The 12,468-nt window shown below is 45.8% G+C and overlaps 1 protein-coding gene across 4 annotated transcripts in view; it reads left to right on the top strand.

Annotated features, from left to right (window-relative positions):
* Positions 1 to 269: 269 nt before the first annotated feature.
* The window catches only part of LOC139567161 (uncharacterized), a 70,355-nt gene continuing 58,156 nt past the window's right edge, over positions 270 to 12,468 (top strand). The window contains exon 1 of one of the 4 annotated variants that reach the window (XM_071388641.1): positions 270 to 532. In XM_071388641.1, coding sequence (XP_071244742.1) covers positions 505 to 532 — 28 coding nt within the window. In that variant the 5' untranslated portion in view covers positions 270 to 504. The remainder of the gene's footprint in view (positions 533 to 12,468) is intronic. The other 3 variants (XM_071388640.1, XM_071388643.1, XM_071388642.1) reach the window with 3 other exon arrangements.

Raw genomic sequence — 12,468 nt, 5'->3', positions numbered from 1 at the left:
ATGGACAAGAGTACTGCCTGTCAATAATATGATGCTTCACTTTCCTATTAGCCTGATTTCCCAATCACCATATCTCTTGGATTTCACTACAGATATAATACAGATATAATACGATTATGGTAGTAATAATAATAATGTTAACAATGTCAACACATGTTGATGATAATAATAGTAATAATACAAGTTATAGTTATAGCAATAATAATAATAATAATAATAATGATAATAATATCACTCTTCCATATTTAACTAAAAGCTGTCTCCCTCAGTCATACTAACTTACTAGCGGGATCATATAAGACTCTCACAGCACTGGTAAAGAGAGAGGGAGAGAGACTGAGCGAGCAAGCGCAGAAGAGAGAGAGAGCCAGAGAGGGAGGGAGAGACAGTGTGCAGGAGAGCGAGGGAGAGCGAAGCGAGCAAGAGAGAGAAGCGCGCGAGAGAGAATGTATGGTGTCAGGGTAACACTTCCTTGCTTGTATCCAGGGCCTTTGTGAATACACCATGGGATGCATCGGCTCACGGAGACTCAGTAAGACCTGCTATTCTTCCCTTATGGCTGGGGTTGGGGCTGGTGCTGGGGTTGGGGCTGGGGCTGCGGCTTGGGTGGGAGAACAGGGGTCCTGCTTGCTGCTGTTCCCTACGGTGTGTATGTGTGTGTGTGTGTGTGCGTGTGCGTGTGCGTGTGCGTGTGTGTGAATAGGCTGTGAGGACCGGGGGATGAAGAAGGGGGTGGATGGTAACCACATCATTGTTTACATAGGGCTTGACAATTCACGTTTGGCCAAGATGTCAGCGACAATATGTGTTAAAATGTGCTGCTGTGTGTGTGCATTCCCCCTCACTCCCTCCCTCCATCCCTCCCTCTTCTCCTGCCTTGATTTAGGATGATGCCTGGCAGAGTGTATGTGTGTGTGGGAGGGAAAGAGAGAGAAGGATGGAGAGGAAGAGACGGGGGGAGGCAGATTGAAAATGCTATGATAGTTGCTGTTCACAGAGAGGGAGAGATAGATAAAGGAAGAGAAGGAGAGGGAGAAAAGAGGGGAATATTATATTGTGTAGTATAGTATTACGTATATATATATAGAGAGAGAAAGAAATATGAGGTGGGCTGGAGGGAGAGAGGCAGGCAGAGAGAGAGAAAGAGAGATGAGGTGGGATGGAGGGAGAGAGGCAGGCATAGAGAGGGAAAGAGAGATGAGGTGGGAAGGAGGGAGAGAAGCAGGCAGAGAGAGAGAGAAAGAGAGATGAGGTGGGCTGGAGGGAGAGATGCAGGCATAGAGAGGGAAGACATGCCTGAATTGTATTGCAGGCAAAGAGGAGGGGAGATGGAGGGAGGGGTTGAGATGGAGAGGGAGGGGAATACGTGAGGGAAAGAGTGTATGGGATTGCATGGAGGGCTATTCAGGTTGGGATTGTCCTGGACAATACCCATCTGTGACACTTTAGGTAAATCAACGTCAGGACTGCTGAGGAGTCAGGGTGGGGTGGGGGGGCGAGGTAGTAAATAATAATGCATACGATTAAAGGTAAACACACCTCAGAAATCATATAATGTATGTACAGAATGAGCATATGAAATTATTAATATGTACAGTAGCGTCTTCAACAGGAAACATCAACAACAAGTGGATTGTAATATGTTACAGAAAAACAGAGGAGGACGTCCCAGTAGTCTATAGATGATGACTGCATTGGTCTGTTCTGTGTGTAAAATGTGTACATTGGATCTACTTTGGATTTAAATATAGGCCTAAAGTACTTAGGTAAAGTGCATTGTGAAATATTTGTCATCCACTTTGTACATTCGCAAACGAACGTTCAATACATAATGATTCATGAACACTCAATACATCATGATGATGTGGCCAGTGGCACTTTGCTTCTTGAAAGTCCAATCGCTGAAAACTCGGACTGTATCAACAGTGGACTACTGAAAAGAACACCAAAATGTGGTTTTTGAGTGGATTTTCCCTTTAAGCAAAAACCTCTAGACACACTGGAGGCTACTTACTTGAAGTGATATAAGTACTGTAGTAGTCTTTCTCAGCACTGAGGTACAGTACCTAGTAGTTTTAAATGGCTGAAGGACACAGGTAGGTTAGAGGTGAACAAGGATGGGATCAATTCCATTTAAATTCAGCAGGAAATTACTTGAAATCCAGTTAACAAATTTAAAGCTGCCCATTATTATCATTATTTCACCTGCCTGAACTGAAATGGAATTGACCCCAGCTGTGGTATTGAGGTCAGCAGTGTGACATGGTGGTGAGTGAGTGAGGTTCCCCCCCCCCCCTTTAGAAATAACTGCGAACTATAGATAACAACACATCTACACCTGCATTGCTTGCTGTTTGGGGTTTTAGGCTGGGTTTCCGTACAGCACTTTGAGATATCAGCTGATGTAAGAAGGGCTATATAAATACATTTGATTTGATTTAATTTGAAGAATCCAAAGGATGAAAGGCATTGTAGAATAAGTTGATGTCTAGAATGGAAACCAGCTGGCAGCAGGTGTGAGGTGAATAGTGAAGCCATGATAACTGTGTTAAACTAGCGCTATACACATAGAATTAGGAGTTAGAATACTAACTGGTAATTGAATAGGATCTCCATGGATATACAGGCCAGGGCACCTGTTTAGACACGAGTCACACACTGACAGTGAGTCACACACTGACTTCCAGTGAAGTAATGGATGGTGTTATTACTCGTTATTGTGAAATGTCATGCAGACATGGGAAAAAGAGTGAATGTGGGCATGGTGGTGAATATTGATGTGTTCCACAGCATAGCCATAAAGAGGTTAGAAATAAATACTGGAGTGGTACACTTTCTATAAGTAGTCCCTAGTGGTTTGATTCTTAAAACAGAATCATTCTTAAAAGTCAAGCATGTTTTAACCAAGGCAATGTTTCTGTCCTACGATTTTGACCACCATGGTGACTGAATATAGGCTAGGGTTCTTCTAAGCTGTTGTTTAACACTTGATTTAGTGAAGAAGTGAGTGTGTGCTGCTGATACTGCAGTGTAAAGAGCTGGAGAGCAGCGTGGTGTGTAGGTCTGCCTGCCTGGGTGGGGCAGCAGTGCTTGTCCTGGGTGAGAATGGGTTTAGTGTCCAGTATTGATCAGTCTTCTCAGCTGCAGTCCTCCCTGCCAACCACAGATCAACAGGAGGAGGCAGAGGAATACAATATCTACACACTGGAGTAAGACAGAGTATCTACACACTGGAGTAAGACAGAGTATCTACACACTGGAGTAAGACTAGAGCATCGACACACTGGACTAAGACCAGAATATCTACACACTGGAGTAAGACTGAGTATCTACATACTGGACTAACACCAGAGTATCTACACCCTGGAGTAAGACTAGAGTATCTACACAATGGCGTAAGACAAGGGTATCTACACACTGGAGTAAGACCAAAGTATCGACACACTGGAGTAAGACAAGGGTATCTACACACTGGAGTAAGACAAGGGTATCTACACACTGGAGTAAGACCAGAGTATTGACACACTGGAGTAAGACAAGGGTATCTACACACTGGAGTAAGACAGAGTATCTACACAATGGAGTAAGGCTCATGCAGGTCTGTATGCAATGTCAGTTCTTTAGTAAGCACCTGATGAATAGACTGCTAAATGCTTCACTATTCTGTACCACCTGTGGTGTTGATAACTACAGTGTACCACATCCCTATACTATACCAACAGTGGTGTTGATACCTGCAGTATACTACATCACTATTCTCTACCACCAGTGGTGTTGATACCTACAGTATACCACATCACTATACTGTACCACCAGTGGTGTTGATACCTATACCACATCCCTATACTATACCAACAGTGGTGTTGATACCTACAGTATACCACATCACTATTCTGTACCACCAGTGGTGTTGATACCTATACAACATCACTCTACTGTACCACCAGTGGTGTTGATACCTACAGTATACCACATCACTATTCTGTACCAGCAGTGGTGTTGATACCTACGGTATACCACATCACTATTCTGTACCAGGAGTGGTGTTGATACCTACAGTATACCACATCAGTATACTGTACCAACAGTGATGTCGATACCTATACCACATCACTCTACTGTACCAGCAGTGGTGTTGATACCTACAGTATACCACATCACTATTCTGTACCAGCAGTGGTTTTGATACCTACAGTATACCACATCACTATTCTGTACAACCAGTGGTGTTGATACCTATACCACATCAGTATACTGTACCAGCAGTGGTGTTGATATGTATACCATATCACTATTCTGTACCACCAGTGGTGTTGATACCTACAGTATACCACATCACAATTCTGTACCAGCAGTGGTGTTGATACCTACAGTATACCACATCACTATTCTGTACCAGCAGTGGTGTTGATATCTACAGTATACCACATCAGTATACTGTACCACCAGTGATGTCGATACCTATACCACATCACTCTACTGTACCAGCAGTGGTGTTGATACCTACAGTATAGCACATCACTCTACTGTACCAGCAGTGGTTTTGATACCTACAGTATACCACATCACTCTACTGTACCAGCAGTGATGTCGATACCTATACCACATCAGTATACTGTACCAGCAGTGGTGTTGATATCTACAGTATACCACATCACTATTCTGTACCAGCAGTGGTTTTGATACCTACAGTATACCACATCACTCTACTGTACCAGCAGTGGTGTTGATACCTATACCACATCAGTTTACTGTACCAGCAGTGGTGTTGATATCTATACCACATCACTCTACTGTACCACCAGTGGTGTTGATACCTATACCACATCACTCTACTGTACCACCAGTGGTGTTGAGACCTATACCACATCACTCTACTGTACCACCAGTGGTGTTGATATCTATACCACATCACTATTCTGTACCAGCAGTGGTGTTGATACCTATACCACATCACTCTACTGTACCAGCAGTGGTGTTGATATCTATACCACATCACTATTCTGTACCAGCAGTGGTGTTGATACCTATACCACATCACTCTACTGTACCAGCAGTGGTGTTGATACCTACAGTATACCACATCACTCTACTGTACCAGCAGCGGTGTTGATACCTACAGTATACCACATCACTAGTCTGTACAACAAGTGGTGTTGTTACCTATACCACATCACTATACTGTACCAGCAGTGGTGTTGATACCTCCACCACATCACTCTACTGTACCACCAGTGGTGTTGATACCTACAGTATACCACATCAGTATACTGTACCAGCAGTGGTGTTGATACCTACAGTATACCACATCACTATACTGTACCAGCAGTGGTGTTGATACCTTTACATTTACATTTACATTTAAGTCATTTATCCAGAGCGACTTACAAATTGGTGCATTCACCTAATGACATCCAGTGGAACAGCCACTTTACAATAGTGCATCTAAATCTTTTAAGGGGGGGGGGGGGGGGGGGGCAGAAGGATTGCTTTATCCTAGGTATTCCTTGAAGAGGTGGGGTTTCAGGTGTCTCCAGAAGGTGGTGATTGACTCCGCTGTCCTGGCGTCGTGAGGGAGTTTGTTCCACCATTGGGGTGCCAGAGCAGCGAACAGTTTTGACTGGGCTGAGCGGGAACTGTACTTCCTCAGTGGTAGGGAGGCGAGCAGGCCAGAGGTGGATGAACGCAGAGCCCTTGTTTGGGTGTAGGGCCTGATCAGAGCCTGAAGGTACTGAGGTGCCGTTCCCCTCACAGCTCCGTAGGCAAGCACCATGGTCTTGTAGCGGATGCGAGCTTCAACTGGAAGCCAGTGGAGAGAGCGGAGGAGCGGGGTGACGTGAGAGAACTTGGGAAGGTTGAACACCAGACGGGCTGCGGCGTTCTGGATGAGTTGTAGGGGTTTGATGGCACAGGCAGGGAGCCCAGCCAACAGCGAGTTGCAGTAATCCAGACGGGAGATGACAAGTGCCTGGATTAGGACCTGCGCCGCTTCCTGTGTGAGGCAGGGTCGTACTCTGCGGATGTTGTAGAGCATGAACCTACAGGAACGGGCCACCGCCTTGATGTTAGTTGAGAACGACAGGGTGTTGTCCAGGATCACGCCAAGGTTCTTAGCGCTCTGGGAGGAGGACACAATGGAGTTGTCAACCGTGATGGCGAGATCATGGAACGGGCAGTCCTTCCCCGGGAGGAAGAGCAGCTCCGTCTTGCCGAGGTTCAGCTTGAGGTGGTGATCCGTCATCCACACTGATATGTCTGCCAGACATGCAGAGATGCGATTCGCCACCTGGTCATCAGAAGGGGGAAAGGAGAAGATTAATTGTGTGTCGTCTGCATAGCAGTGATAGGAGAGACCATGTGAGGTTATGACAGAGCCAAGTGACTTGGTGTATAGCGAGAATAGGAGAGGGCCTAGAACAGAGCCCTGGGGGACACCAGTGGTGAGAGCGCGTGGTGAGGAGACAGATTCTCGCCACGCCACCTGGTAGGAGCGACCTGTCAGGTAGGACGCAATCCAAGCGTGGGCCGCGCCGGAGATGCCCAACTCGGAGAGGGTGGAGAGGAGGATCTGATGGTTCACAGTATCGAAGGCAGCCGATAGGTCTAGAAGGATGAGAGCAGAGGAGAGAGAGTTAGCTTTAGCAGTGCGGAGCGCCTCCGTGATACAGAGAAGAGCAGTCTCAGTTGAGTGACTAGTCTTGAAACCTGACTGATTTGGATCAAGAAGGTCATTCTGAGAGAGATAGCAGGAGAGCTGGCCAAGGACGGCACGTTCAAGAGTTTTGGAGAGAAAAGAAAGAAGGGATACTGGTCTGTAGTTGTTGACATCGGAGGGATCGAGTGTAGGTTTTTTCAGAAGGGGTGCAACTCTCGCTCTCTTGAAGACGGAAGGGACGTAGCCAGCGGTCAAGGATGAGTTGATGAGCGAGGTGAGGTAAGGGAGAAGGTCTCCGGAAATGGTCTGGAGAAGAGAGGAGGGGATAGGGTCAGAGAGGTTAGAGGCAGATGCTTGGAATTTAGAGTGGTAGAAAGTGGCTTTAGCAGCAGAGACAGAAGAGGAAAATGTAGAGAGGAGGGAGTGAAAGGATGCCAGGTCCGCAGGGAGGCGAGTTTTCCTCCATTTCCGCTCGGCTGCCCGGAGCCCTGTTCTGTGAGCTCGCAATGAGTCGTCGAGCCACGGAGCGGGAGGGGAGGACCGAGCCGGCCTGGAGGATAGGGGACATAGAGAGTCAAAGGATGCAGAAAGGGAGGAGAGGAGGGTTGAGGAGGCAGAATCAGGAGATAGGTTGGAGAAGGTTTGGGCAGAGGGAAGAGATGATAGGATGGAAGAGGAGAGAGTAGCGGGGGAGAGAGAACGAAGGTTGGGACGGCGCGATACCATCCGAGTAGGGGCAGTGTGGGAAGTGTTGGATGAGAGCGAGAGGGAAAAGGATACAAGGTAGTGGTCGGAGACTTGGAGGGGAGTTGCAATGAGGTTAGTGGAAGAACAGCATCTAGTAAAGATGAGGTCAAGCGTATTGCCTGCCTTGTGAGTAGGGGGGGAAGGTGAGAGGGTGAGGTCAAAAGAGGAGAGGAGTGGAAAGAAGGAGGCAGAGAGGAATGAGTCAAAGGTAGACATGGGGAGGTTAAAGTCACCCAGAACTGTGAGAGGTGAGCCGTCCTCAGGAAAGGAGCTTATCAAGGCATCAAGCTCATTGATGAACTCTCCAAGGGAACCTGGAGGGCGATAAATGATAAGGATGTTAAGCTTGAAAGGGCTGGTAACTGTGACAGCATGGAATTCAAAGGAGGCGATAGACAGATGGGTAAGGGGAGAAAGAGAGAATGACCACTTGGGAGAGATGAGGATCCCGGTGCCACCACCCCGCTGACCAGAAGCTCTCGGGGTGTGCGAGAACACGTGGGCAGACGAAGAGAGAGCAGTAGGAGTAGCAGTGTTATCTGTGGTGAGCCATGTTTCCGTCAGTGCCAAGAAGTCGAGGGACTGGAGGGACGCATAGGCTGAGATGAGCTCTGCCTTGTTGGCCGCGGATCGGCAGTTCCAGAGGCTACCGGAGACCTGGAACTCCACGTGGGTCGTGCGGGCTGGGACCACCAGGTTAGGGTGGGCGCGGCCACGCGGTGTGAAGCGTTTGTATGGTCTGTGCAGAGAGGAGAGAACAGGGATAGACAGACACATAGTTGACAGGCTACAGAAGAGGCTACGCTAAAGCAAAGGAGATTAGAATGACAAGTGGGCTACACGACTCGAATGTTCAGAAAGTTAAGCTTACGTTGCAAAAAAAATAAATAAAATAAAAGATCTAATTGACTAAAATGATATAGTACTGCTGGCTGGTGAAGTAGCCTGGCTAGCAGTGGCTGCGTTGTTGAAAGTGAAGCTGGCTAGGTGACCTCGACAATTTCTCTAAATTTCTCTAAACTACACAATTATCATGGATACAAGGACAGCAAAGACAACTAGCTAACACTACGCTAATCAAGTCGTTCCGTTGTAATGTAAGTTTCTACAGTGCTGCTATTCGGTAGAAGTTGGCTAGCTAGCAGTGTTAGCTAGCAGTGTTGGCTAGGTAGGAGGACGGCAGCGCGGCAGGCGAAAATAGCTGGCTAGCTAACCGATAATTACTCAAAGCTACACAATTATCTTAGATACAAAGATAGCAAAGAAAACTATGTAGCTAGCTAACACTACACAAATCAAGTCGTTCCGTTGTAATGTAATCGTTTCTACAGTGCTGCTAATCGGTGGCTAGCTGGCTAGCTAGCAGGGTTGACTACGTTACGTTACGTTAGGACGAGAATACCTGGCTAGCGAACCTCAGCGAACCTCGATAACTACACAATTATCCTTGATACAAAGACGGCTACGTAGCCAGCTAAGTAGCTAGCTAAGATCAAACAAATCAAAGATAGCAAAGACAACTGTGTAGCCAGCAAAGACAACTGTGTAGCCAGCCAACACTACACTAATCAAGTCGTTCCGTTGTAATGCACTCGTTTCTACAATGCTGCTATTCGGTGGCAAGCTGGCTAGCTAGCAGTGTTGGCTACGTTGCGTTACGTTAGGACGAAAATAGCTGGCTAGCGAACCTCAATAACTACACAATTATGTTTGATACAAAGACGGCTATGTAGCTAGCTAAGATCAAACAAATCAAACCGTTGTACTGTAATGAAAATGAAAATCAGACCGTTGTACTATAATGAAATGTAATGAAAAGTTATACTACTATTGGGTAGACGGTGGACGTTTGCTAGCTGGCTAGCTGCTGGGCAGATAGCAGTGTGGACTACGATAGACGACGAAATACGATAATTACGCAATTATCTTTGATACACAGACGGCTATGTAGCTAGCTAAGAAGAAATTGCTAAGGTTGGACAAATTAAACCGTTGTACTATAATGAAATGTAATGAAATGTAATGAAAAGTTATACTACCTGCAGAGCGAATGCAAATGCGACCGCTCGCTCCAAACCGGATGTCCCTCTACCACCTCCACCACATCACTCTACTGTACCACCAGTGGTGTTGATACCTACAGTATACCACATCAGTATACTGTACCACCAGTGGTGTTGATACCTACAGTATACCACATCAGTATACTGTACCAGCAGTGGTGTTGATACCTACAGTATACCACATCACTCTTCTGTACCACCAGTGGTGTTGATACCTACAGTATACCACATCACTCTTCTGTACCACCAGTGGTGTTGATACCTACAGTATACCACATCACTATTCTGTACCAGCAGTGGTGTTGATTCCTACAGTATACCACATCACTATAGTATACCACCAGTGGTGTTGATTCCTACAGTATACCACATCACTATAGTATACCACCAGTGGTGTTGATACCTACAGTATACCACATCACTATTCTGTACCAGCAGTGGTGTTGATACCTATACCACATCACTCTACTGTACCAGCAGTGGTGTTGATACCTATTCCACATCACTCTACTGTACTACCAGTGGTGTTGATACCTACAGTATACCACATCACTCTACTGTACCACCAGTGGTGTTGATACCTACAGTATACCACATCACTCTACTGTACTACCAGTGGTGTTGATACCTACAGTATACCACATCACTCTACTGTACCACCAGTGGTGTTGATATCTATACCACATCACTCTACTGTACCACCAGTGGTGTTGATACCTACAGTATACCACATCACTCTACTGTACTACCAGTGGTGTTGATACCTACAGTATACCACATCACTATTCTGTACCAGCAGTGGTGTTGATATCTATACCACATCACTATACTGTACAACCAGTGGTGTTGATACCTACAGTATACCACGTCACTCTACTGTACCACCAGTGGTGTTGATACCTATACCACATCACTCTACTGTACCACCAGTGGTGTTGATACCTACAGTATACCACATCACTCTACTGTACTACCAGTGGTGTTGATACCTACAGTATACCACATCACTATTCTGTACCAGCAGTGGTGTTGATATCTATACCACATCACTATACTGTACCACCAGTGGTGTTGATATCTATACCACATCACTCTACTGTACCACCAGTGGTGTTGATACCTATACCACATCACTATTCTGTACCAGCAGTGGTGTTGATACCTACAGTATTCCACATCAATCTACTGTACCAGCAGTGGTGTTGATACCTACAGTATACCACATCACTCTACTGTACCAGCAGTGGTGTTGCTACCTATACCACATCACTCTACTGTACCAGCAGTGGTGTTGATACCTACAGTATACCACATCACTCTACTGTACCTCCAGTGATGTCGATACCGATACCACATCACTCTACTGTACCAGCAGTGGTGTTGATACCTACAGTATACCACATTACTCTACTGTACCAGCAGTGGTGTTGATACCTATACCACATCACAATTCTGTACCAGCAGTGGTGTTGATACCTACAGTATACCACATCACTATTCTGTACCAGCAGTGGTGTTGATATCTACAGTATACCACATCAGTATACTGTACCACCAGTGATGTCGATACCTATACCACATCACTCTACTGTACCAGCAGTGGTGTTGATACCTACAGTATAGCACATCACTCTACTGTACCAGCAGTGGTTTTGATACCTACAGTATACCACATCACTCTACTGTACCAGCAGTGATGTCGATACCTATACCACATCAGTATACTGTACCAGCAGTGGTGTTGATATCTACAGTATACCACATCACTATTCTGTACCAGCAGTGGTTTTGATACCTACAGTATACCACATCACTCTACTGTACCAGCAGTGGTGTTGATACCTATACCACATCAGTTTACTGTACCAGCAGTGGTGTTGATATCTATACCACATCACTCTACTGTACCACCAGTGGTGTTGATACCTATACCACATCACTCTACTGTACCACCAGTGGTGTTGAGACCTATACCACATCACTCTACTGTACCACCAGTGGTGTTGATATCTATACCACATCACTATTCTGTACCAGCAGTGGTGTTGATACCTATACCACATCACTCTACTGTACCAGCAGTGGTGTTGATATCTATACCACATCACTATTCTGTACCAGCAGTGGTGTTGATACCTATACCACATCACTCTACTGTACCAGCAGTGGTGTTGATACCTACAGTATACCACATCACTCTACTGTACCAGCAGCGGTGTTGATACCTACAGTATACCACATCACTAGTCTGTACAACAAGTGGTGTTGTTACCTATACCACATCACTATACTGTACCAGCAGTGGTGTTGATACCTCCACCACATCACTCTACTGTACCACCAGTGGTGTTGATACCTACAGTATACCACATCAGTATACTGTACCAGCAGTGGTGTTGATACCTACAGTATACCACATCACTATACTGTACCAGCAGTGGTGTTGATACCTCCACCACATCACTCTACTGTACCACCAGTGGTGTTGATACCTACAGTATACCACATCAGTATACTGTACCAGCAAAGGTGTTGATACCTACAGTATACCACATAACTCTTCTGTACCACCAGTGGTGTTGATACCTACAGTATACCACATCACTCTTCTGTACCACCAGTGGTGTTGATACCTACAGTATACCACATCACTATTCTGTACCAGCAGTGGTGTTGATTCCTACAGTATACCACATCACTATAGTATACCACCAGTGGTGTTGATTCCTACAGTATACCACATCACTATAGTATACCACCAGTGGTGTTGATACCTACAGTATACCACATCACTATTCTGTACCAGCAGTGGTGTTGATACCTATACCACATCACTCTACTGTACCAGCAGTGGTGTTGATACCTATTCCACATCACTCTACTGTACTACCAGTGGTGTTGATACCTACAGTATACCACATCACTCTACTGTACCACCAGTGGTGTTGATACTTACAGTATACCACATCACTATTCTGTACCAGCAGTGGTGTTTATTTCTAT

This window comes from Salvelinus alpinus, unplaced genomic scaffold, assembly GCF_045679555.1.
Source record: "Salvelinus alpinus unplaced genomic scaffold, SLU_Salpinus.1 scaffold_59, whole genome shotgun sequence".
Classification (NCBI taxonomy): Eukaryota; Metazoa; Chordata; class Actinopteri; order Salmoniformes; family Salmonidae; genus Salvelinus; species Salvelinus alpinus.
Note: the sequence above shows the minus strand (reverse complement) of the source record. Positions and strands in the feature narration are given on the sequence as shown.